The sequence below is a fragment of the Spathaspora passalidarum genome (assembly GCF_000223485.1).
Source record: "Spathaspora passalidarum NRRL Y-27907 unplaced genomic scaffold SPAPAscaffold_3, whole genome shotgun sequence".
Lineage (NCBI taxonomy): Eukaryota > Fungi > Ascomycota > Pichiomycetes > Serinales > Debaryomycetaceae > Spathaspora > Spathaspora passalidarum.
The window spans coordinates 1,009,143-1,035,241 of record NW_006767427.1 but is presented as its reverse complement, the minus strand read 5'-3'; the positions used below and the strand labels follow the sequence as shown (position 1 = coordinate 1,035,241).

The 26,099-nt window shown below is 37.6% G+C and overlaps 12 protein-coding genes across 12 annotated transcripts; 8 read left to right on the top strand and 4 right to left on the bottom strand. All coding sequences in view use genetic code 12, as the record gives it.

Annotated features, from left to right (window-relative positions):
• Positions 1-104: 104 nt before the first annotated feature.
• On the bottom strand, positions 105-6,027 carry SPAPADRAFT_60460 (tetrahydrofolate synthase; the record flags this gene model as incomplete). Its single annotated transcript, XM_007374606.1, is given in 3 exon segments — positions 105-3,605; positions 3,863-4,100; positions 4,117-6,027. 1 exon segment carries the CDS (start codon positions 2,997-2,999, stop codon positions 1,443-1,445), a length of 1,557 nt encoding a protein of 518 aa, XP_007374668.1.
• On the top strand, positions 144-1,343 carry SPAPADRAFT_50067 (uncharacterized protein; the record flags this gene model as incomplete). Its single annotated transcript, XM_007374607.1, has 1 exon — positions 144-1,343. The coding sequence occupies one exon, from the start codon at positions 144-146 to the stop codon at positions 1,341-1,343; it is 1,200 nt and encodes a 399-aa protein (XP_007374669.1).
• Positions 4,263-6,169, top strand: SPAPADRAFT_60455 (uncharacterized protein; the record flags this gene model as incomplete). The annotated part of the gene is made up of 1 exon (XM_007374605.1): positions 4,263-6,169. The coding sequence occupies one exon, from the start codon at positions 4,753-4,755 to the stop codon at positions 5,845-5,847; it is 1,095 nt and encodes a 364-aa protein (XP_007374667.1).
• A 180-nt stretch (positions 6,170-6,349) lies between these two features.
• On the bottom strand, positions 6,350-6,688 carry SPAPADRAFT_60454 (uncharacterized protein; the record flags this gene model as incomplete). The annotated part of the gene is made up of 1 exon (XM_007374604.1): positions 6,350-6,688. The coding sequence occupies one exon, from the start codon at positions 6,671-6,673 to the stop codon at positions 6,512-6,514; it is 162 nt and encodes a 53-aa protein (XP_007374666.1).
• Positions 6,689-7,048: 360 nt separating this feature from the next.
• On the top strand, positions 7,049-8,164 carry SPAPADRAFT_60453 (SDR family oxidoreductase; the record flags this gene model as incomplete). Its single annotated transcript, XM_007374603.1, has 1 exon — positions 7,049-8,164. The coding sequence occupies one exon, from the start codon at positions 7,088-7,090 to the stop codon at positions 8,090-8,092; it is 1,005 nt and encodes a 334-aa protein (XP_007374665.1).
• A 1,302-nt stretch (positions 8,165-9,466) lies between these two features.
• SPAPADRAFT_66147 (uncharacterized protein) lies at positions 9,467-13,989 on the top strand (the record flags this gene model as incomplete). Its single annotated transcript, XM_007374602.1, has 3 exons — positions 9,467-9,569; positions 9,593-9,995; positions 10,071-13,989. The coding sequence occupies 3 exons, from the start codon at positions 9,467-9,469 to the stop codon at positions 13,987-13,989; spliced, it is 4,425 nt and encodes a 1,474-aa protein (XP_007374664.1).
• Positions 13,990-14,389: 400 nt separating this feature from the next.
• SPAPADRAFT_66146 (retropepsin-like aspartic protease) lies at positions 14,390-15,732 on the top strand (the record flags this gene model as incomplete). The annotated part of the gene is made up of 3 exons (XM_007374601.1): positions 14,390-14,697; positions 14,819-14,833; positions 15,427-15,732. 3 exons carry the CDS (start codon positions 14,632-14,634, stop codon positions 15,730-15,732), a joined length of 387 nt encoding a protein of 128 aa, XP_007374663.1.
• An 802-nt stretch (positions 15,733-16,534) lies between these two features.
• SPAPADRAFT_60452 (uncharacterized protein) lies at positions 16,535-16,920 on the bottom strand (the record flags this gene model as incomplete). Its single annotated transcript, XM_007374600.1, has 2 exons — positions 16,535-16,686; positions 16,722-16,920. 2 exons carry the CDS (start codon positions 16,918-16,920, stop codon positions 16,535-16,537), a joined length of 351 nt encoding a protein of 116 aa, XP_007374662.1.
• A 2,249-nt stretch (positions 16,921-19,169) lies between these two features.
• SPAPADRAFT_55077 (uncharacterized protein) lies at positions 19,170-20,266 on the bottom strand (the record flags this gene model as incomplete). The annotated part of the gene is made up of 2 exons (XM_007374599.1): positions 19,170-19,189; positions 19,243-20,266. The coding sequence occupies 2 exons, from the start codon at positions 20,264-20,266 to the stop codon at positions 19,170-19,172; spliced, it is 1,044 nt and encodes a 347-aa protein (XP_007374661.1).
• A 1,808-nt stretch (positions 20,267-22,074) lies between these two features.
• Positions 22,075-23,307, top strand: LYS22 (Lys22p; the record flags this gene model as incomplete). The annotated part of the gene is made up of 1 exon (XM_007374598.1): positions 22,075-23,307. The coding sequence occupies one exon, from the start codon at positions 22,075-22,077 to the stop codon at positions 23,305-23,307; it is 1,233 nt and encodes a 410-aa protein (XP_007374660.1).
• A 353-nt stretch (positions 23,308-23,660) lies between these two features.
• Positions 23,661-24,860, top strand: SPAPADRAFT_60450 (zinc-binding dehydrogenase; the record flags this gene model as incomplete). The annotated part of the gene is made up of 1 exon (XM_007374597.1): positions 23,661-24,860. One exon carries the CDS (start codon positions 23,729-23,731, stop codon positions 24,785-24,787), a length of 1,059 nt encoding a protein of 352 aa, XP_007374659.1.
• Positions 24,861-24,985: 125 nt separating this feature from the next.
• Positions 24,986-26,061, top strand: SPAPADRAFT_60449 (uncharacterized protein; the record flags this gene model as incomplete). The annotated part of the gene is made up of 1 exon (XM_007374596.1): positions 24,986-26,061. One exon carries the CDS (start codon positions 25,031-25,033, stop codon positions 25,700-25,702), a length of 672 nt encoding a protein of 223 aa, XP_007374658.1.
• Between the last annotated feature and the right edge of the window lie 38 nt (positions 26,062-26,099).

Genomic DNA, 26,099 nt, shown 5'->3' with positions numbered 1-26,099 from the left:
CTTGGTTTGTACACTACTGTGTGCTTGTACCTGCATATAAGTTCATGTGGAAAATTTTTTTTTTTTCTACACCAAATTTGAAAAACTCTCCTTCAACTTGAGCAGAGAAACAAGAGGTGTTACTATAGAGACAACCGAAAAGAATGGCATCCGTCATAGTAGTAGATAACGAGTTAAAGGACTCTGTTAAGGAATATGGTCAAATCATTGACGGCATACAGAAGAGCACCGAATTCTCCCAAAGTATTGCTCCATTTTTAACCAGTGCAGAGATTACCAACAAGGAAGAATTATTGACCAAAATAAATGCCGTTTCCACTAGTGAAACATTCAAGAAGTTCACTGATAAGGAATTTGAAGCCAATTTCTACTTGTTCATCCACATCGCTTCCGAATTATCCAGTCGCGACCAAGTCTTGGATAATGCTGAATCCCCAGTGATTAAGACGTTATTGGAAGTTAACCCATCCCAGCAACCTTCATTGAGAGATAGAAAATCTATAAAGTCAACCACCGTGTTGAGTATCTTGACCATCATTTTCAACTTGTTACCAGAATCATCAAAGACCAGAATCTACATCATTGACCAAATCTTAAATGTGGCATCTACCTCCGGCATCGAATTCAACTTGATCCAAGACAACATTGGATCCAACTTAATCTCTTGGTTAAAGAAGGCCGGTGCTCAAGAATCAGAAATCAGATCTGTTTTCTGGAGATTCGTCACCTTGGACAGCAAATTCACTAACGAATCTTTACAATTAATCAAGACTTTTACTACTGAATACCAAGTTGGTGCCGAAGAATTGAACCAACTTGTTCACTTTGCATTATCGTCCAAGATTGTTGACGTTTCCTTCTTGGTCAACAACAATGTTGCCCAAGCTTTGAACCAACAAACCCCAGTTGCCTCCCTTTTCAAGAAGTACGTTCATGGAGAAATTGTTACTGCCTCGGAAGTTCCAGCTGAATTACCAGCCGATTTCATCGTTTACAAATCCAAGATCTTGAACTTGGCCAAGTACTTTGCCGACGCTTCATTATCCCCAGACCATGATGCTATTGTCTTCAAATATAGCGAAATACCAAACATTCAATCATCCACTGAATTCGAACAATTGTTACTTGAAGCTATCAAGGCTGGTGTCGTTGAAGGTAAATTGAACCAAGTTGAAGAAGTTTTCTACTTGAGCAGAGTCAACAGACTCATTATTGCCGGTGAAGACAACACCAAAGCCTGGGCTGCCGTCAGAGAAACTTTACAACAATGGAAGAACTCATTGACTAACATCAATGATGTTGTCAAGGCTGCTAGAGAAAACATTGTCAACAGTGGAAACTAAGTGTTGACATTTCTATTTGAAAATGTATCATATTTTTTTTTTGTTTGATATTTCATTTGCTCTACTTTTATAAAGTTTAATATATACAACGAAGGAAATCTAATCTCTATCATTGTCAAGAACGACTAAGAAACCTCCGACAAGATGTAATGAACCGCATACAAACACCTCAAGTTGTTCCTTTTCGCTTTCTGATTTCAAATAGTTGATACTGGTTTCGATATCAGGGAAGACGTGTCTATTGGCCTTATCTCCATCCAACTCTTTCCATTGGTCACTGAAATCGTGTTGAATTTCAAGTTTCTTAACGGCATCTTCAGATGTGTTCTTGGAAAGTAATTCCGCATTGTATTCTCCAGATGCCCAAGTGACATTTGGAGTGAAGATGACATCGGAGAAAACAATTGATGGATCGGATTCGGAAACAACTTGATATAACTTAGCCAATAGTTCCTTGTAATTATCTCTTCCTTGTTGATTAAACAAAAGAACTCTTCTCTTTCCTGTGATGTTCTTTGATTGCTCTTGCTTGAACCAAGTGGAAGAAGCGTTAATGGACTCAATGGTGTGAGCTCCATCAATATACCAAGTGATATTTTCGTATCCCTCTCTGTTTCTAATCACTTGACATCTACCTGGCCAATCAACATTAGCTAACCCTGAAATAAATTTGTCTGATAACTGTTTAATAGAACCATCTTCATTGAATTGTGGTAAATCTTTGTCAATTCCAATGGTTTTTAAATGGGAATTGGCTAATCTGACAGCTAGGGCAGCATTGGCTCTTTGGAAATCACCCGATAATCCTAATTTGATGCCCAGAGGTAAATCAGGACCGACAAATTCTAAACTTGATGCTCTTAATTCCTTGGCTCTTGACTTGATTAATTCATGAGTTTCTGGGTATTCAACTTGCTTGGATACATATGCTGGTGATCCATTTTTGAAAATACCAGTTTTATTTTCAGTAATACTTTCGATGGTGTTACCCAACATAAAAGTATGATCAATTCCTAATGCGGAAATACCAGTAACGGTTGGTTTATCAATGATGTTGGTAGAATCGTAAGTTCCCCCAACACCAACTTCATAAATAGCAGTATCTATACCTTCTTGTAAGAATACATGGAACGATAACACAGTCAAGTACTTGAAGTACATTGGCTTCACTTGATCACTTGGTTGTAAAGTTGGCCACTGGATTGGATCAGAAGTGGTTGAAGATAACTTATCCCACACTTCAAAGAAATACTTGGCAAATTTATCTTCGTTTATAGGTTGACCATTGATTCTAATTCTTTCCCTGACTGATTTCAAATGTGGTGAAGTGTATAATCCTATTTTGGAAATATAATTAGGTTGGTATTGCTTAAGGATTGATTCGGTGAAAGCACAAGTAGAACCCTTTCCCTTAGTTCCTGTGACATGAATGATATTCAATTTGTTGAAATCGCTAGCTTTGTATCCTAATCTTCTTGTGAATTCAAAAACTTCGTTGATTGACAATTCATTTCTATTCACATTAGGTCCTAGTTTCTTCATAGCTTCAATGGAAGCAAAGTTTGATTGAAGTGAGTTTAAGCAATTGATAGCATCTTTGTAAGTACGTGGGGTTCTCATAGCTGATGCTGAGTCTTGTTCATTGGCTTCACTCATGGGATGTTCTTCAAGTTCTTGGTGGAATCAATAATTGTCCAGAATCTTCAAATGTTAAAAATTAGTGAGGCTCAGATCTTTTTCCGCCAAAGAAAATCAAGGGTTAGTATGTAAGGGTCAACTCTTAGCTGAGCATTTATAAAAAAAGCACTATAAACCAATTACTTGTTGGGAATTTAACCAGATCATAGAATAGGTTAATTCTGTTGGATTCGTTTCTTAATTGTAATGTATTATTAATCTTGTTCAGCCTAATTTTAAACATTATATACAATTTCTCCCGAAAAATTTGCAAAATATTAAAAAAAACCTCTAAAAGCTTGAAATTATATTGACAATATTAGGACGACCAAGTTCAAATAACTAACTTGAAAAGATGTATGAAATGAATACCGAAGAGTAGAATAGATGATAGTTTTTAGCTCGGTGTTAATTGTTGCAAATAAAATTTGTGCGAACAAAATGTTTCCCGTAAATTTCCTGGTTTTACAACCACTTCTTTTCTTCCAATTGAGACAGTACCAATTGAAATTTGAAGATCAATGATTACTAAATTGATTATCAAAGACTCTAATTGCAATGTTTAACCATTACCAAAGTAATTGAGTACGATTAACTGGATTTCTAGTTTTAACTTTTGTTCTAACCCGTACTCAATTTTCTTACAACCAAAGTAAAGAATGTTACGTGTCACTTGCTACAAGGACTTGTCATGTGGAAAATACAACACAAGGTAAGAAAAACCATTCAATTACACAATTATAACAAACTCGCTATTTTAAAAGGTATGGAAGTGCCGGGATCAGAGAGGAGTTAGACGTGCATTGTTTACGCGTTGGCAGTATGTACTAACATTATTACAGAATTACATAACCAGGCAATGACTCATTGCCACCCTATAGCGTATTTACAAGTTTACCACTGCATCATGCCAATTAGTCATAGCTTTAAGAGGCAAAGTTTCTTGGTTCAATATTTGGTTATTACGTGATGGCAAATTGTTCAACCATGATTTCGCCACTGTGTTTTTTTTACTAACAAAACATTATTTTCGGAGCACGGAACCTTTTCCGAATGCAAATTTACCCGAAATATTTTTTTTCCTTTATTTTTTTCTTTTTTCTCAATGACTTTTTTTTTGAGAATGAGTCAGAGCCCGATTTACTATGTAAGTTTGGATGTTTGGCTCCAAAAAAAAACCAACCAGAAGGAATAAAAAAAAGAGGGAAAATCGAGTTTCACAGTTTGTAATCCACTTCTACTACAACTATTTGTTTCCACCACACCAGGAGAACTACATATTCCCAGGCTTATCCAAGAGACAAACACATAACAAGCGCTTTCAACAACTGACATATTTACTAATTTTATGAGATTTATTCAACTTAACCTTTAATCTACAACTTTTATATATATATTCTTTTGGCAATTGAACGAAATGTATTGCCAATTATAAATTAATTAAACAAATAACATTTATTTAATCGTGGTTTCCTGGGTATTTTTATTGGAGTTTTTTTATTAACAATTTAACTGATTACGGCGTTTTTATTTCAAACTTACAAAAGACAGTAAAACGGAAGAGATACAACAACAACTCATCCATTGTACTGTACTACTATTTTCATTTAGGTCCTTTTATATTCATTTCCAAGTTGGTTTAAATCAAATTTAAACCGTTACCATCACCCAAGAAGTAGTTTGATTTAGTTTTCATTATATCCTTATTTAGTTCGTGTTGAATATGTTCAATATGATCGATGACAATATTTATAAGAATCCTATTCAGAGTACTTCTAATAACACACAAAGCAAGATGACACCTCAAACTTTCCATATGTTTGTTAAGGAAGAAGAAACAACATCTTCACTTGATATCATGTCTGTCCAAAATAACGAAGATTTAGAAAATGTTTTTGATGAATTTATTGATATTCCTAATTTAGTCAGCGATGATGAATTAAGTGAAGAAGATACTGTTCTGACTAAGACTTTTGGATCCCATTGGAAGAGATCTGGACAATCCACTCCCGCTACTGTTGCAAGTGAACCACGTGTTAGTAGACGTCAAGGTTCACCCCCACAGTATAACAAGAGTGAACAAGTCAAGATCCAACAACCAAAACCAATACAACCACAAGCTGTGCAGCAACAACAACAACAACAACCATTGCACATAAACAAAGCTTATATTCTTCCATCTCAACAACTAGCATCTTCGGTTCAGACAGCAACAAGAAAAATCAAAACTTCTTCTACTACATCCACTGCTATATCCACTACTACCAAAGCTACAACCAAGCTGACCCACCTTTCTCCTGAACAATTCAAATATGAACAAACACAATTGATGACTATAATTGTCAAATATATTGCGACTAAAATTTACAATTCATTCCCACCTGAATCTCCTAGGCTGATTAAACCTAATGAAATGCCTTTGGACAAGTTTTTATTATTGTTAACTAGTAGATTACAATTAACCTTACCTTTATTTATCAAGGGAATAATTTACTTGTTTAGATATATGGATATCATTTATTTATTAAGATATCTTAACCAATCTAACAATTTTATCAATTATAAAGACATGGGATTTGAATTGAAGAAATTAATTGTTGGATGTTTCAAATTGACAATTATTAAAGAAAGAAGAATTCCCAAAAACAAGAACAAGTACAATTATAATTGGCAACATATTACTGGTTTAAGCAACCAAGAAATAAATAATATTGTCAAGCAAATTGTTGGAAGAATGAATGGGAAATTGAGAATCAAGGATGTTGAATTACTTAGAATGAAGTCCGAAATATTTAGATTTGTCAAGATGGTTACTAAGGAGGTGTAGAACATCACTTGCTGTTATTCTGAGGGTCGATGAAGAACCTTCGGGTTATGTGTTATTTTTTTTAAAAAAATACTTCTATGTGTATTCTGTTATCTTTCACATGTGTGTACAAACCCTTTTACTCTGTTATATAGTTTTACGTTTATTTTCGTAACAACTACAATGTCAAATTCGATATTGAATTGGTTTTCGCAGCTGGGTACTTCTGCCGATTGGGTGTATGATTGCAATCGCAGAAGTACCTGGTTTATGCGAAATCGAACATTAAATTAGCTCTAGAGACACTGTGATCCATTGTTTCTAGCAGAATATTATCTATTTCAAAATTTTCGTCTAATTTATGAGGTAAAACAGGTACTATTCGCAGTACTGTCATAATTATCTTGATCGTAAACAATTGTGATTCGATGTTTTGATATTGAGCAAACACAAGCTGCTCGCGATATTGCTACAATGCAGGTAAGAAAAACGGTTCCAGTGAAGTATTCTTCAAGGGTTTTTTGCACAGATTTTCAGTAATATATTTTGCACCAAATTTTGCAGTAATCATGAAACAATTATTAATAGCAATATCTAAACTGTTTTAACAGGATGCAAAAAAAAACAAACAAACTGATGATTGTCATGATTAAACCAGAGAAAAAGCTGATGTAGGTTAATCAATTTATGATTCTAGTAACCTGACTAAGAAACAGCCCCCATAGTCCGCCGAAAAAAATGTAATAAAATCTAACGGAATTAGAAATATTTCTGCAGGAGTTTCCGTACCATTAACTCTCTCTTTCTTCGATAACTGTGGATGATCTATGATGTAGTCGTTCTTCATGAGAGAAGAACACGTCTACCTAAGAAAAATTACTAATCAATATTTGGACAAACTCCATACAGTCATTGTAGTAAAGTATGGGGTTGAAAGGTTTGTCAGCATCAACAACTTCCTGGAGTTAGGCATCGAATTTGTCAGATTGCGACTTTGTGTAATTAGATCTAACTCCATGGTGTTATTTCCGTATGCAGGATAAGTTCCATGATTTTGAATCAAAAGCTTACAAATCAATATTTTTTTTACTGTAGGCTAAAATTTTGATGGTAGTTTTGCAGCAAATTCATCGAACACGAAAATTTGCAGTGAGATGTAGAGTGCAATCCTATAAATATGACCGATTCTACCTTAGTCAAATTTGGTTTATCCATTCATATTATTAATAACAAAGCTTATTAACTACAATAAATACTAAAAATGTCTGCCACTTCTGTTTTCGTTTCCGGTGCTAACGGTTTCATTGCTCAACATATTGTCAAACAATTACTTACCAAGGGTTACAACGTCATTGGTTCGGTCAGATCTAAAGCCAAGGGTGAAGAATTGAAGGCTTTAATCAAGGATGAGAAATTTGCTTATGAAATTGTCCCATCCCTTACTGAAGATGGCGCTTTTGATGATGCCCTTAAGAAACATCCTGAAGTTTCCGTTTTCTTACATACTGCCTCTCCATTTACATTCTCGGTCAACGATGTTGAGAATGATTTAATGAAACCTGCTGTTAATGGTACCCTTAATGCTCTTAGAGCCATCAAGGAGCACGGTCCTCAAATTAAGAGAGTCGTGGTTACTTCTTCTGCTGTCGCTGTCTTCGGTTTTGGCCCACAATTTGATGCCAACAAAGTATACAATGAAGATGATTGGAACCCAGTTACTTACGAACAAGCTTTGTCAAACCCAGTTTTTGGATACTTTGGTTCCAAGAAGTTTGCTGAAAAGGCTGCCCATGATTTTGTTGCTAAGGAAAAAGTCAACTTTGGTATTTCATTCATCAACCCACCATATGTGTTTGGTCCTCAAGCTTATGCCATTAAAGACAAGGCAAATTTGAATACTTCCAATGAAGTTGTTAATAAGCTTATTAAGTTAAGCAAGGGTGAAGAAATTCCTGTTGAAGGTAGTGTTTTTGTTGATGTTAGAGATGTTGCTCGTGCTCATTTAGTCGCTTTTGAAAAGGATGAAGCTATCCTGAAGAGATTATTACTTGTTTCAGGAAGTTACACTCTTGACACAATTGCTAATATTATCAACAAGAAGTTTCCACATACTACTGTTCCAAAGGGCGATGAATCTAGAAACTCAGAAATTACTAAGGCTATCCATAAGTTTGATAATTCTAGAACTCAAAAGATTCTCGGTTTTGAGTTCAAGCCTCTTGAAGAATCTATTGTTGATACCGTTGGCCAAATTTACAATGCTTAGTTTGTATAGTTTTCATAGGTAATTGATTTATTCTTTAACTCCTTCCAATATTATACTTCTCGTTTCAATCACAAAATCGAATAGAAAATTTCGCTGTTTAGATTGTCTATCCGTACGAATACTAGAAGTTATAAATTACAATTATTATACAACAAAATAAAAGAACAATCTATCTTTTGAGTAATAAGCCCATATATCCTAACTATAGAGTGTTTGATCTTATTCAACGAGGTTTCTTTTTTTTTTTTCTAGTTTGTTCGTTACAAGTGGTCTCTGGTTTGTTTCTTTCAGTCAAGTACCCTGGGCTTGCCTTTGCAATAATTAGTTATCAGTCCTGGTCAAATAAAACTCAGGGGGAGTATGAGGGGGGCAAATTCACCCAGCTTACTTTCCTTCTGCGTTAATTGATATATTAACTTGTGGGACAGGAGATTGCCCCCTCCAATTGTCAAAAAGATTATGTATGGGAATTTTCATCAATGAAAAGAACCCTAAAAAAAACCACTTCTCAGAAGTAAAAAGAAGTAAAGTTGGGACAGAGTTCTTGTAGCACAAACATGTCAGACTTTGAAAACACGAACATAAATGAAATAACTCACGCCATAAAACGCTTAATGTAAAAGGGAGTGATATATGAAAAAAAGGAGTTTCTGACGCATGCCAAAGTGGAGCAAACATTTATAACCTTTGCATTTTTTAACCTCATATTCTGCTCATAACATCCAAATTTGATATTTCTTGGCCAATGTTTGCTTATGAACATTACTAGTAAACAGGAAGTTCAGGGTGGGGGGAATAAGCTGTAGTAAGAGCTTACAATTCAAAACTATCTCGATCAAAATTGACCAATTCTGTCTGAACATGGGTTCTGAATACTTCTTGAAACTAGGATTCCCTTGGTCAAAAACTCGTACGATTTGGACATGTAGAATTTCAGTCCTAAATGATAGTTTACAAACTTTATTCATTATTGGACTGGTATGAAAAGGAGTCCATGAATAACTTGAAAATACGTTACTAGAAAATATTGTAGTAATAACGGCTCCCGTCTATCCCTTTGCAATTGCCCCCCACGGACTTTCTTATTCTCTATAAAATAAGAGCAATTCTTGTTAATTAACCATTTTACAAAAAAAGATAAACAACTACAAACAGGATGATTTTACTTCTATTATTGTATACGTTTTTATTGTATAATGTTATGGCCCGACAAATCAGTGGAGTTTTCACTTCATTTGATTCTTTGGTTTGGGAAAAAGCTCAAGGAAATTTCCCAATAGCTTCCCCTTCAGCTCCCAGCTGGATAGCAACCTTGAGTTGGGACATTGACGGTTCCACCATGGAAGCGGGAGACACTTTTACTTTAACCATGCCATGTGTTTTAAGTTTACCACTGAGGACGAGTATATCAATTTGGTAGCAAGAAACCCAACTAGTGGTTCTACTACTGTTTTTGCAACCTGTAATTTTTCTCCAGGTGATGTGATTGTTCCTTCTCAGAATTGCAATGTATTTTACTGAATCAAGTACAAGACCTGACTCGAGCACACGGTACTATCAAAATTCCATCTACATTCAATTATGGATGGTCAGGATTACAGACTGATTTAGAGTGTTCCACACTCTTTCAACTGGGTGTCAACACCATATCTTGGAGAGATGGAGATAAAGTCATTTCAACACAAGCTAATTTTGATGGTGGTTATACAAGTGATGATCCCAATGTCAGGATCCGTTTGGGTCGTACTGCACCTCTAGTAGATAAGGTACAACTTTATTATATGGCTGGTAATTGCCCCAATGGATATCAATCTGGAACCTTGGGATATAAAATTGATACTTCAGGTGTGAAATTGTATTGCGAAATGGCAAATGCATTCATTACCAACTCGTTAAATGCCTGGTATGTACCTACAAGTACAAGTGACCACCCATTCACCTCCTCATGTGATGAAACGACTTACATGGTTAAATACAGCAATATTCCTGCTGGATATAGGCCATTCATTGACCTCTTTGTCAAACCCCCCAAAGGTGTAACATATTATATAACTTACATTGATCAATATACCTGTGTCGGACTGCCAAAGTTAATTAACAATAATTATTCTACTGGACGTGCAGGCTTTGCAAATACCAATCCTTACACCGATGGGCGAGAATTTGTTCTTACCACTAGAACCTATGGTGGACCGGTAACTCAATTAACAACATTATCGTATGATCCCTCCCGCGATAGAACTATGACTATCGTAGTGCAAGTTCCAATCCCAACTATTACTATAACCACTACTTATTCAGGAGAAACTACTTCCTATTCTACAAAGGCCGCACCACCAGGAGGAACAGCTACGATAATTAAATATCTCTCAGTAGATACTGTAACTGAGACTCATACTTGGACAGGCTCGTTTACCCAACTGTCAACGTTTCCCTATGTCCCAGAAACAGTCGAAACGGTAACTGTTCGTGTTGAAGTTCCTATTCCTACAATTACTCTAACTTCTGCTTATGAAGGTATCACTACTTTGTACTCTACCATAACAGCAGAACCTAGTGAAACTGCAACTGTAATTGAATTTCATCCACCTCAAACTGTTACTGAAACACAAACGTGGACTGGCATATATACTGAACTTACAACAATGCCTTATGATCCTGAAAATATTGAGACTGTTAATGTTGTCGAATTAGTTCCTATTCCCACTACTACTGTCACCAGTACTTATGATGGTACAATTGTTTCTTATACCACGGTTAGTGCAGAACCTGGAGAAACTGCTACTGTTATTAAATACCATCCTGGTAATGAAAGTGGAGAGCCTGGCGAGACTGGTGGACCTGCTGAAACTGGAGAACCTGGAGTTCATTCTCTTGATACTGCTACTGCAACGAAAACTTGGACAGGAAGTTTTACCCAGACGACAACATTACCTTATGATTCTGAGATTGATGGAACTGTTTCCGTCGTTGTTGAAGTACCTATCCCTACAGTAACACTGACCACAACTTATGATGGCTCTACCGTTTCGTATACTACTGTGACAGCTGAACCTGGAGAGACAGCTACTATTATTGAGTATCATCCTAGTGTATATACTGGCAAAGCGGAAATATTATCAGGATGGGAACTGCAACTTGAAGCTGAAAATCCAACTTCATCTCACGAATTCTCTGGAAACAAGGAAGAAGTTACCATACAAGAACTACAGGAAACACAAACTGAACAGTCTATTATATCTGAACAGCTACTAGATACTGAAGGGTCTCTTGAAACTGAATATCTCATTGAAACTGAAGAACAAAGTGGAACTGAGGAAGTACTTCCCACAACAATACTCCAAAATTTGCCAACTGAAAAGCCATTTGAAACTGAAGAATCTCCTGAAAGTAAAGCAATAACTTCAACAGAAATGCTTCCAAGAATCCAAGTACATTCGGAGTCTGTAATAGCCCTGGAAATGGAACAACCAGATTATTCAGAAGAATATACTAAAAACCAACCACCACCATCCACAGACTTATCTTTTGACAACGAAATCCCAGCCCAAACTCACGTATCATTCGTGACTGAACAAGCTGCAAAGAGTGGAGCTCTTGGGGTTGACACAGTTACTGAGACAAAAACGTGGACCGGTGAATTTACACAGATATACACTTTACCATTTGATCCTGAGCTTGCAGAGACAATAACTGTAATTGTTGAAATTCCTATTCCTACTGTGACAATTACCAGTACTTATGAAGGGTCTACTATTTCATATACTACATTTACCGCTGATCCAGGTGATACTGCTACTGTGATCGAGTTTCATCCTGATGAAAAGACTGGTGAGGTTGAAATTTCACCAGGATGGGAACAGCCATTTGAAACTGAATCAGTACCTGGGTCAGAAGAACAATTTAGAACTATGGAAGGATCGGCATATGTGCTTCAAGAAACCCAAATTGCCCAACCAGTTGCAACCGAGCAAGTATTGGAGATTGAAGAAACCTTGGAAACTAAGGAGGTAATATTCATAGAAGCCATCCCAGAACCTCAAATGCTTTCAAATACCGAAATATTCTCGGAAACACTACAACCATATAACACAGACGAAGTAGTTGAACCACAAGTACTAACAGCAACAGAAGTACCATTAGATACTGAAATCGTAGACCAATCTGAAGTTTTACCGGTGACTGAAACAGAAGGGGAAACTGGATCATACGCAGTAGACACGGTAACCGAAACCAGAACATGGACTGGTGTGTTTACTCAGCTGTATACTTTGTCATTTATTCCAGAAGTGGATGAGACTATCACAGTAATTGTTGTAGTTCCTATTCCAACTGTCACAATAACGAGCACATATGAAGGTTTAACTACATCATATACTACAATTGTCGCTGAATTAGGACAAACTGCCACGATAGTTGAGTTTGTTCCTGAAAATGGAAGTGTCTTTGAATCAAGTATACCAGCTGAAACCATAAAAGCTGAAACAGCCACAATTCCTGAAAAGCCCGGTGTGCATTCCTTTGATACTGTTACTGAAACAAGAACATGGACTGGGATATATACTCATCTGACAACATTACCTTATAACTCGGAGGTGGATGAAACAGTAAGTGTAATTATCGAAGTTCCAATTCCAACCGTGACCGTGACTACTACATATGATGCATCTGTTACATCATACACTACAGTTCTTGCAGAGCCCGGACTAACAGCCACTGTTATTGAATTTATTCCAGATGGTGAAGAGTCTGTTGGACGAATCATTGACATTGTAACTGTGACTAGGACCTGGACTGGAACATTTACTCAACTTACTACCTTACCATTTGATCCTGACATTGATAAAACTATAAGTGTTATTGTCCAGATTCCAATCCCTACTGTTACTGTAACTAGAGAATACACTGGAACAACTGTTTCATATTCTACAGTTGCTGCCCGACCTCAAGGAACTTCTATAGTAATAGTTCAAGAATCTTCTGGTGAAAAAGGTGTTCCTAGTGAATCTGCCAGCCATATTTCTGAGACTGGAACTATTACTAAAACAAGAGAATGGAGTAGTAATTTTACCAAGACAACCATGTCACCCGTTAGTTTTGATATTGGTAAGTCAGCCACTGCTATTATAGATGTTCCAATTGGTACAGTTACTGTAACGAGCACGTATCAAGGAAATACCAAGTCCTATACTACTGTTTCAGCTGAGGTTGGTGAGATTGCTACAGTTATTGAATTTGTTCCAAGAGGTTCAGGAGGCGCAGGAGATGTTAGTAGAAGACCTGTTGACATGGGAAGCGGTGTTTCTACTAAGGATCCAACTGGCTCAACAGAAACAGGTGTTTATAATGGTATTAGCAACTCAAGAGCATCGGGTAATTCTGGTGCTTTACCTAGACCCGGTGTTCGAATTAGTAGTAGTACTACTACTGCTTCTATTAGAGCTGGAGCTACCACTGGTGCTGGTAGATCAACAAGTATTACTACCAGAGCTGCTACTGAAGCTGATAGATCAACAGGTAGTGCCACCAGAGCTGGTACGAAAACAGGATCTCAACCGAGAGGAAGAAGTAGTACTGGAACTAAAACTGAGGCAGGGAGAAGAAGTACTATTAGCTATGGCACAGGATCAGGTAGTGGAATACAATCAGGAGGTAAGACCAGTATACCTGGAGCAGGATCTGGTACTAGCTCTAGATTAGGAGGGGGTATTGGAGAAAGATCGGATAGTGTTCAAGTGACCAATAGTTCTTGGGGACCAATCCTGACAACAAGTGGTGATATTGGCGTCCATGTTCCAGATATGTTAGTGGATTCTGGAAATGGGTTACTTTCTTCCATGTCGAAATTATGCCTTCTTTTAGCTTGCGTGTTTGACTTAATGGTTGTGATTATTTAGTTGCACTTTGACCACAGAAAGATCTTCTGTATTTGTTTTTTTTTATTATTTATTTACCTTATTTAATGATTTTAGATTATACGTCTTGTTTTTATATTAATTTATCCATTAATGTTTATTATTGTCGTTCTACTAAAACTGTGGAGATTGGCAGCATAAATGTAGTATTGCAAATATTATTATCAAGCCCAGAAACATAGATACACACATGACACCATTGGATATAGCAACTCAATATATATAGCAGTGTTATTTGATGATATTAGCTCACAGCCTATACCTGGGTAAAGAGGTCAGATATTCGGGATGTAGAGAAGTTACTGTGGAAAAGATATATGTTGGAAATCCTACCTTCCCCTTGTAGCACATGATCTATTCCGGATAACGAGTCTCAACCTCAAGGGCCAGAGTGTACAGTGAAAAGTTTTCACTGATAGATTTCTATTTTATATTATTACTCTTATAATTACGTCTTGACCAAATACTTCCGTATTTAGTAAGTCAGAGATAAAAGCTGTAGTCGGGTTTACTCTATTAATTGTTGTAATATTGAAAGTCACCTGGGACACACATTTATCAAAGAAAAAGATGATGTTGATACATTAAGAGAAGGCACAGGAGCCAGGATAGAATCTTGTCAGTATGTTCACTAGACTATCCAAGAATAAAGATACTGTGTTAAGAGAAGCTAATCTAGAGGAAATGTATGTAAGTTTCAATTTACGATCTTAAAAGCCTCAGTAACTTAGTTAAGAGAAAGAGAAAAAAATAATTGATTACCACATTGAAGAAACATCAGATGCGTTATTGAGAATATAACTAAGCGTAGAATGAATGTGCCAATGTAAGTGCCGATGTAAGTGCCGTGGTCTGAGGACATGAATTAGATTTAAACATTACAAGTATGTAATATAACGATAATTAAAGTGTTTATAAAAGCATGGTCAGATGGGAAAAGCTAAACATGAATAGCTAGATTGATTAATTATAAATTTGATTGGATTCTACCTTTGAATAAGTATGAATATACTGAAAAGATGATCACGAAGGATAATCTTTAATTAATCAACTTCTATTATTAAATAGGTTCGTTAGATAAGAGTCTCTCTTAGATGCTCATATTACTAGCGCTCCCACTGCCAGCCACTACATTAACATTTATATTTACCTACATCAGGTATCTTTATAACAGTTGGTACCTGCCACTTTGGTTATATTGATCCTGAAAAAGAATAACTAAGAATGGTCTTTAAGAAACGTTATACTCCCAAAAAGAACTACCAAGGAAACAACAATAACCGGGATTGGTCTAATAACTATATCCGCTCACTCTAAGCTGTAGAGATACAAAGGAAAAAGAATCAAGAAAGTAGTGACTTGTTGATTAGAAATTCAGAAATATTTGATGGCGCGGCTAAAACCCTAAAATAATTCGAGAGTTACAGGCCAAATCAAAAGAAGAAACAACCAGCTTTACTAGATTCTGCTTGTGAAGCTAACTTTATTCATACAGATTTGGTTCCAGATTTAAAAGTTGAAAAATGTAAACTAGTTGCTATATATGCTGCAAATAATATATTTATGGCTACGGTTATTAACTTTGTCCAAACCAAATGGTTTGATACGGATACTGATGTTAAATTTTATGTGGCTGATATTTCAGATTGTTCAATTGTATTAGGTGCTGGATTTTGGTATTCACCAATTACTGTGGGAGATAAATGGGAAACAAAACCAGATTAACAATCTGGAGAAGTTTTACTACTAATTGAGGGAATCTCGGCTACTTCCGCATCATCTTATGCTAATGAAAAACTATGTGAAATGCAAGACACAACCATATACTGAAAGATATTATCGACTTCTTTAATTAATTACAGAGAGATTATTCTAAATTCTTACACGGTAACCTATCAGTGAAACAACCTGAAGAGTTTGCATTTTGTTATTACATTGAATTGTAATCATCTTCAATACTACAAGTGCTCATCTTTGCTCGAGGAATTATGCATTCTTTCAAATATATTGTCTAATTAGCAAACATACAATATGCTCCTGCTTGAACGATACAATAAGAAGTTCTTAACTTCTCACAACATGTTAGAGCGGGGAATATACGCTAACATCAAAATATATCAACGACAACCAGCTTATTCTTTGTTGGTTTCAAAGTTAATACACGAAATACTATTTTATATTCAATACTCAACAAATGGTGATTGTTGATATTTTTGATGCAGGGTATTATTATCAAACATCGACGTTTGTTGATGAATCTTTCTGGTAGGAATTAGTAACTTAATAGTGAACCCACGGACCTTGTTTGTCACATAGATGATAGTTCTGATATAATTGTATATAGGTCAAAGTAGCTATATCATGTCACAACTTACTTATTTACTTAGTAGGAAAACGTAATAACATTAATTCATATAAAATAATACGCAAGGACATAATAACGATAAAGAAAGATCATAAGCAATAAATAAATCATATAAACAGCAACAAATATCAAAGAGAAGAACTTCAAACAACCGAAGTTCAACTAGAAAAGCAAAGCTATCAAGTGAAGAACAGTAACTAAAAGCAAAACCAAATTGGACATGGAAGGGAGTAAAACATTTCCAGAGTCAGCTACAGCTACTGGTACTGGGTCCCCAAAGTCATTGTTTGGTTGAATTAAAACCGGAGTTGGATCTTCAATACCAGCATGTGCTTCTCCAGCAGCAGACCTTCCTCCAACACCAGCGCCTGTTCCGCCACCTGCTCCTGCTCCACTTCCACCACCTGCTCCACTTCCACCACCTGCTCCACTTCCACCACCTGCTCCAGTGCTACCTCTACCACCAACTCCCATACCAGTAGTTGCAGGAATTGCTCCTCCTGGAAGTGTTCCTGTACCAGTAGGACTTCCACTTCCACGCTGGGCATCTGTTCCAGTACCTGATTTACTTGGACCTCCACCACCTGGTGGAGCTCCTGTTGGAGTACCATTTCCTGTAGATGGCTTTCTGGTTGGACTAGGACTTTTACCATCTGGACCTGTTCTTGTTCCAGTAGTACCAGATCTAGCACTAGATCCAGATCTACTAGGACTTCCACCGCCTGGTCGTGTTCCTGCAGGAGTACTAGTGCCAGGACCAGATCTACTTGGGCCTCCACCACCTGGTCGAGCTCCTGTTGGAGTACCATCTCCCGTAGCTGGCTTTCTGGTTGTACTAGGACGTCCTGTACTACTTCCACTTGATTTACTAGGACTAGAAAGTATACCTGTAGCACTAGCACCAGATCCAGATCTAATAGGACTTCCACCGCCTGGTCGTGTTCCTGCCGGAGTTCCAGTACCAGTACCAGTACCAGTACCAGATCTACTTGGTCCTCCACCACTTGGTCGAGCTCCTGTAGGGGTACCATCTCCTGTAGATGGCTTTCTCGTTGTACTAGGACCTCCTATACTACTTCCGCTTCCTTTACTAGTACCAGAAGGTACACCTCTAGAACCTCCTCCTCCTCCAACTTCTTGTCCACTAGTTCTGCTAATTGCACCACTAGTACCTAAACCACTAGGACTAATTGTGTGACTTTGACTACCTGTGCCTGTAGCACTTTTACTAACATCTTTCGTTGGACTTCCAGAACTTACACCTTTACCTGAACTTTCTCTCTTGCCAGAATCCGTAGCAGATTTGGTAGGTCCTGTATTTGGGACAATTGGAGTCCTGCTGTTACTTGCTAAACTCCCTGGAACAAAAACAATTACAGTAGCTGTCTGTCCAGGTTCTGCACTCTTAGTGGTATACGATGTAACCGTGCCCTCATAAGTACTGGTAGTAGTCACAGTAGGAACTGGAATTTCAACAATAACAGTTACAGTCTTATCAATCTCCGGGTCAAAGGGTAATGTAGTGGTCTGGGTGAAAGTTCCGGTCCATGTCCTTGTCTCAACAGCAGTAACAGGAACATTAATACCAGTACTCATGGGCTCACCTGTTTCGACTGGCCACACCAGTACACCTGATGGTACCAATACAATAACCGTAGCAGTTTCTCCAGGTCCTGCACTAACCGTGGTATAAGAAACAATTGTACCATCATAAGTACTGGTGACAGTAGTAGTGGGCACTGGGATCTCCACTATAACAGTTACAGTCTTATCAGTCTCTGGATCATATGGTAATGTGGTCGTCTGTGTAAAGCTTCCTGTCCATGTCCTGGTTTCAGTAGCAGTATCAAGAGAGTGAGCTTCTCCACCTGTTTGGATAGGCTCACCTGTCTCAACACCAGGATGGTACTCAATAACCGTAGCAGTCTCACCAGGTTCAGCTCTCACAGTAGTATACGAAACGGTAGAGCCATCATAAGTTGTGGTCAGTGTTACTGTAGGGATAGGAAGCTCGACAATAATAGTCATAGTTTCGTCAATCTCAGGATCATAAGGTAACGTGGTCGTCTGTGTAAAACTTCCTGTCCAAGTTCTGGTTTCAATAACAGTATCAAGAGAATGACCTCCGGGTTCTCCTGTCTCAACAGGTTCACCTGTACCACCACCAGGATGGTACTCAATAACAGTAGCAGTCTCTCCAGGTTCAGCTGTCACAGTAGTATACGAAACGGTAGAGCCATCATAAGTTGTGGTCAGTGTTACTGTAGGGATAGGTACTTCGACAATGATACTAATAGTTTCGTCAATTTCAGGATCATAAGGTAACGTAGTCGTCTGGGTAAAACTACCTATCCAAGTTCTGGTTTCAGTAACAGTATCAAGAGAATGACCTCCGGGTTCTCCTGTCTCAACAGGTCCACCAGTGTCAACACCAGGATGGAACTCAATAACAGTGGCTGTCTCACCAGGTTCAGCTGTCACAGTAGTATACGAAATTGTGGATCCATCGTAAGTTGTACTCAGTGTTACAGTTGGAATAGGAACTTCTACAACAACTGTGATAGTTTCAATATTTTCAGGATCATATGGTAACGTGGTCGTTTGAGTAAAACTTCCTGTCCATGTTCTGGTTTCAGTAGCAGTATGTGGTGGGTGGAATTCGATTACAGTGGCTGTCTCACCAATGTCTGCAGTTACAGTAGTGTACGAAGTCGTGGTACCATCATAGGTAGTGGTCAGTGTCACAGTTGGAATAGGAATATCAACAAGCACGGTCACAGTTTTATCAATGTCAATATCATATGGTAACGTAGTCAGCTGGGTGAATGTTCCCGTCCAAGTTCTTGTTTCAAAATAAGTTTCTATCGGACGTAATTCAATAACAGTAGCGGTTTCTCCAGGTTCCACTGTCTTTGTAGTTCTTGTGGTGACTTTCCCACCGTATGTCGTAGTAATAGTTGTAGTTGGAATTGGAACTTCAACAACAATAGTTTTGGTTTTGTCAAGGGATGTATCAAAGCTTAGAGTGGTTACTGTGGTATATTTCCCCGTATAAGTTCTAGTAGTGAGAACAATTTCACGACCATCGGACCAAGGATTTTTGTTTATATATGACCCCCAGTATTCAAGATATGTATTGTCAATTAGTTCAGACAGACCGGAACAGTAGTGCGTCTCTATGTAGGTCATGTTCATTTTCTCGGGAGGAGGTGCTCGTACAAGGATGTCAAGGAAGGGCCTGTAACCTGCTGGAATATTTTCATATTCAACAATGAAAGTGCTTTGGTTACAAATTGTTGTAAATGTAAATGGAGCAATAGACTTAGCACAACACCAATCATTTAATTCATTGGTTATAGCAGCTCTCGCATAATTGCAATTAATTGTGTGCTCTTCATACACAAGTTGTATTCCAAGAGTTCCCGAGTCATAACCATCAGGACATTCCGCAGCGAATATAACTAGTTGGCTATTATCGAATAAAAGTGATATCCGATTATGGCGTAACAATGGATTTAGATATTCACACCCCTTTTCAAATTCAACATCAATAGAAAGAATATTATCTCCGTCTCTGAATGAAACCGTGGTGGTTCCAGAATGAAACATAGCTGCACATTCCAAGTCTGTATCACTTGCTCCTCTTCCATTATTAAAAGTAACTGGAATAGTGATAGCGCCATATGCTTTCGTCTCAGAGTCAACCTCATCCAGTAAAACACACAATAATTCAGAGTACGTAACAAGAAGTTCCCCTGGATTGAAATAACAGGTAGCAAAGGTGGTTGTTGCGCCGGTGATTGAGTGCGTTGCGTTCAAATCAACATGTTTAGCATCGGAGGTAAACTTGAATACACATGGCATAGTTAAAGTGAAAGTATCTCCAGCACTCATGGTGGATCCGTCAATTTCCCAACCCATTGTTACCATCCAAGAAGGGGTGGCAGGAGAAGAAAATGCAAAATAAGCTCCCGGCTCCCACACTAAGGACTCGAAAGACGTGAAAACACCAGAAATTTCTTTGGTTAAAACACTTGTCAATAAAATTGAAAAGAAAAAAATAAGCGATATCATCTTTTCTTTAGTTGGTTGTTTCCACAAATGGATATTCTCTGTATGGGAAATTGCTACCGCATTTATAATGTTTGAAATGTTTCAGAAACACCCCCTCCCATTTCCATTTCCATATCTCACTCCTTATCCTGTGCATTTATCCTAGGGCTCATTTGCACCCATGCCAAAAAAAAATTGAACAATTAGCAGCAATAATGTAGGAACAAAATATTTCATAACCATCAAAAAACATGGCTACAAGATCATGCGCCATACTCCAATTCAATACTATTTTTAAAGCTATGAAGGGCAATCTCTTGGTATAATCTTGAACTTTCGGTACACTCCCCCCCACCTAGGACTTGACCAGTTGAAATGGGAGAAAGGCATATTGTTACAAAAACAAAAGCTCACTATTTGGGGAACATACTTTTTGGGGTTAGTACTATCTGGTATATCGGCCCATTCTTGAATTTCTCTGGTTAGTTTTGTTTGACCTTTTTTTATATAATCTACGAGTTATGACCTCATTTCTATATTGCTGTTCCTAACTCTTTAAAATGCAATGTAGCCCTGTTGGGGAATACAAATGAAACGTTAAAAAAGTGGGAATTAACTGTCAAAATAGTTGTTGATGGTTTGCAACACTGCCTCTAAACCTCCCTAAACTCTTGAAAGTTTGGTAAATATGCATTTGCAATATCTGCTTAATTTGGTTTATATGTGTAGGTAATAGTCCATGTGATTATTAAACAATAGTGCTGAACATAAGATTCTACCACCCTCTTCCTTAACAGATACTGCTCAACCTCGAGGGCCAAAGTGTACAGTGAAAAGTTTTCACTGATAGATTTCTATTTTATATTATTACTCTTATAATTACGTCTTGACCAAATACTTCCGTATTTAGTAAGTCAGAGATAAAAGCTGTAGTCAAGGTTACTCTATTAATTGTTGTAATATTGAAAGTCACCTTGGACACACGATATGTCAAATGATATAAACAGTGCAGAAGAAAGAGCGTGCCACAATTCAGGTGACTCTGATCACGTGCAGTGTTCCCATACAATTTTTCGTATGAGTCATTAAAAATTACCGGAGAGCCTTATCAATAGCGGAGTATTATATGCAGTATACCGTTGCTCCGGAAGGTCCTGAAACAGACATAGTAAGTAAGTTAGACATAACATGAGTGAAGCTAGTAATCAGCTGACATATTCACGCATAATGTTAGTCACTTAATATATGACTAATGTGAGAGGTGGATGACGTGTAATAATTTTCTGGAGAAGAAATTAATCAAGGCATTTTCAGGTGGTTATATAGAAAAGTTCGATGAGTCATTTTTCCGCAAAAGTTTAATCTTGTAAGAAAATAAAATTAGCGTGCTTTTGTGTAACAAAATGGTTTTGCCGCGATAAAACTATAAAAGTGAATTACTTGTTAGTCATTTCTTATTTCTTAGTTGGGAAGAAATCTTTGATGGTATACTCTCCATTGTTCAGGATTCAAAATTTTTCACACCAATAATTTTTCCAGTCTCCCGTATAAAAGCCATCTCATTTTTCACTTTCATATTTCAGTTTTTTATTTCCTCTTTTCCATTTCCTCTTTTTCACTATTCAGTTACTTAATCATATAATTTTAAAATGTCAGTACAATCTAATCCATACGGTCCTCACCCTGCTGATTTCTTATCCAACGTAAACAAATTCGAAGTTATCGAATCCACTTTGAGAGAAGGTGAACAATTCGCCAATGCCTTCTTCACCACTGAAAAGAAGATTGAAATTGCCAAGGCTTTGGATGATTTCGGGGTTGATTACATTGAATTGACTTCCCCTGTTGCTTCTGAACAATCCCGTCGTGATTGTGAAGCCATTTGTAAATTAGGTTTAAAGGCTAAGATCTTGACCCACATCAGATGTCACATGGACGATGCTAGAGTCGCGGTAGAGACCGGTGTTGACGGGGTTGATGTTGTTATTGGTACTTCTCAATTCTTGAGAAAATTCTCCCATGGTAAAGATATGAACTATATTGCTCAAAGTGCCATTGAAGTCATTGAATTTGTCAAATCCAAGGGTATTGAAATCAGATTTTCTTCTGAAGACTCCTTTAGATCTGATATTGTTGACTTGTTAAACATTTACAGAACAGTCGACAAGATTGGTGTCAACAGAGTTGGTATTGCTGATACTGTCGGTTGTGCTAACCCAAGACAAGTTTATGAATTAGTCAAGACCTTAAAGTCGGTTGTTTCTTGTGATATCGAATGTCATTTCCATAATGATACTGGTTGTGCCATTGCCAATGCTTATACTGCTTTAGAAGCCGGTGCTAAATTGATTGATGTTTCCGTATTGGGAATTGGTGAACGTAATGGTATCACCCCATTGGGTGCCCTTATGGCCAGAATGATCACTGCTGATCGTGATTATGTCTTGTCTAAATATAAATTACACAAGTTGAGAGATTTGGAAAACTTGGTGGCTGATGCTGTTCAAGTTAACATTCCATTCAACAACCCAATCACTGGGTTCTGTGCTTTTACCCACAAGGCTGGTATTCACGCCAAGGCTATTCTTGCTAACCCATCCACTTATGAAATCTTGAATCCAAGTGATTTCGGTTTAACTAGATATATCCATTTTGCCAACAGGTTGACTGGGTGGAATGCCATTAAATCTAGAGTTGATCAATTGAATTTGCATTTGACTGATGATCAATGTAAGGAAGTCACAGCTAAGATTAAACTTTTGGGTGATGTTAGACAATTGAATATCGATGATGTTGACTCCATAATTAAGGATTTCCATGCTGAACAAACCAATGGTGAGTCAGCTGAAGAACAAGATGCCAAGAGACAAAAGACTGAATAAGTTATTTGTTTGTTGTTCTTTGCTTTATCACTCATATCATAAAAAATATTTCACTTCATGAAAACAATTGTTGAACTGTATAGTTGGATTGTTTGTATCTTTTTATTTAACGTTTTGATGTCTGTTAATTAACTGTAGGCTAACTTTTTATACTTACATAGCTTCCGATAGCTCAGATACTAAGTGAGTCAGGCGCAATCATACATGTCTATTGTTTGCAACCAACTAATTATTCCCTCGGGTTTGACAGAATTCTAGCCCCCCTCTTTAAAAAAAAATTGTTTTTCCATTTCCGCGTACCGACCGACCCCTCCACATTATCCCCCACAAAATTGAAAAATATAAATATCACCGTAGACCTCCCTTTAACGTATCCATCCACGTATCATTTTCAATTAATTATAAAGTACACCCCCCCAAAATGAAAACTCAAACAGCTTACGGATTCCAATTAGGTTCCCACCAACTCCAAAAATTCACCAATCATCCAATCCCTACCCCTAAATCCAATGAAATCCTTCTCAAGATCGAAGCCGCTGGATTATGTCTTTCTGACCCTCACTTATTAATTGCTGGAAAACCAATGGAAAGCAACCAACCTGTTGCCGACAAGTTCGTAATGGGTCATGAAATCGCTGGATCTATCGCTGAAGTCGGCGCGGGCTTAGTTGACCATCCAGTTTATAAGCGCGGTGGTCGATTCGCTATGCAGATCGGAATTGCTTGTGGTGCATGCCATGCTTGTCGTGAAGGACATGATGCAAGTTGTGAAGAAAGTCTGCAAGCCTATGGTTTGAATGAAGATGGTGGATTCCAGCAATACTTGTTGGTTAGGAATTTGAGAACTTTATTGCCAATTCCAGATAATGTCAGTTACGAAGTGGCTGCAGTCACTACCGATTCGGTATTAACTCCTTACCATGCTATCCAAAAGGTGAAACATTTGCTTCAACCTACCACTAAAATCTTGGTTCAAGGTTGTGGTGGTTTAGGTCTTAACGGTATTCAAATCTTGAAAAATTACCCAGGGTACATTGTTGCCACTGATACCAAACCTGCCACTGAGAAAATTGCTAGAGAATTTGGTGCTCATGAGTTCCACCTTGATATCTCCAAATCTCACCATGATCCATATTCATTTGATATTGTGTTTGATTTTGTCGGTGCACAAGTAACATTCAACAATTCCGACAAGTACATCAAGAGAAGAGGGAAGATAGTCATGGTTGGGTTAGGTCAATCCAAATTGTTCATTCCTAACTATTTGTTGGCGCGTCGTGAAATTGAAATTATCTTTAATTTTGGTGGTACTTCTGCCGAACAACTTGAATGCATGGAATGGGTCTCACGCGGATTGATTAAACCTAAAGTTACTGTGGTTGATTTTGAGACTTTACCTCAGGCCATTCTTGATTTGGAACACGGTAAACTTACTGGGAGAGTTGCCTTTAAACCAAATGCTTCAGGTAACAAGTTTTAGTATTTACCCCCTTAGTAGAGCTAGGAGAAGATAAATATACATTTACAGCTCATACCACATGTAGTTGTCTTCTAGTTAGTTTAACTTGTAAGTTTAGTTCTTGAATTACACATCGTGTGGCATTTTAGAATTTGCATCCTTAGTCCGAACAACGGCAAACAAAAAAAAAAATAATAATTGTTCACCCACCCGTTCAACAGCTACACCAGTTTTTGCATACATATATAAACCCACACATCGACAATGGCTAAGAAAGGAGGAGAAAACAGTAAGAAGGCAGCTGGACAAGCCAGAAAAGCCGAACAAGCTAACAAGAAAAAACAAGAAGTGTTTGCTGCCGCTGAAGCAGAGGAAGCAGCATTATGGGATCAAGGTGCCAAGGGAGGCAACAAGAAGCAGCAAGAAGCCCAATTCAAAAAGGAAGAAGCTGCCCGTAAAAAAGCCGAACGTGATGCATTATTACAAGCCGAAGAAGCAAGCATGCCTTCTAAGCCTAAGGGTAAGGATAGAGGTGCTGCCAAGACCGCATCCAAGAGAACTGGTAAGATTGATGATTTCCTTGATTTTAACAAGGATATTCCTGAATTGAGTGCTAGTGGTATTGAAAGTGCCCTTGAAGCTTTGGCATTGACTGGTAGAGAGGGTGGTGTTGCGAATAAGGATATTGACCGTCATCCAGAAAGACGTGTCAAGGCTGCATTTGCTGCGTATGAAGACAAGAGACTTCCAGAGTTGAGAAAAGAAAATCCTGGATTAAGATTACAACAAATTAAACATTTACTATTCAAGGAATTCCAAAAGTCACCAGAGAATCCAATGAACCAAGACACCAATGTTAGTTATAATGCATCAAGAGACGATGTGGATGCAAAGAAGAAGGAAGTTAGATCTTTGAGGGAACTGAAATTCACTTAGTTAGGTTATGTAATATTATAATTGTACTTTGCTAATTAGCTTAAGTTGAAAAGGAGAAAAAAGAAAAAATGAAATTGAACCTTGGACAAAAAAAAAAAATTTGATTTGATAGTATCAAACAGAATGTGTTACCCGGCCATACGTGACAGCATCGAATGATATTGCAGCTATTTAGGTTGACACAAACAGGAGTACACTGATTAGATGTCGATCAATTATCAATACATCAAAGAGTTCCTGTATTTGCAATCTACAAGAGTTAAATTGGTGAATCTGAGATACACGCTGATATCTAGTTGGTAATTACAATTGTAAAGTAGGACGTGTCGGTGAGCTGACGATGAGATGGGGCTTTGTCGCGGTGTGGACCAGGCAACCACTGTCTATTCCATGTCTA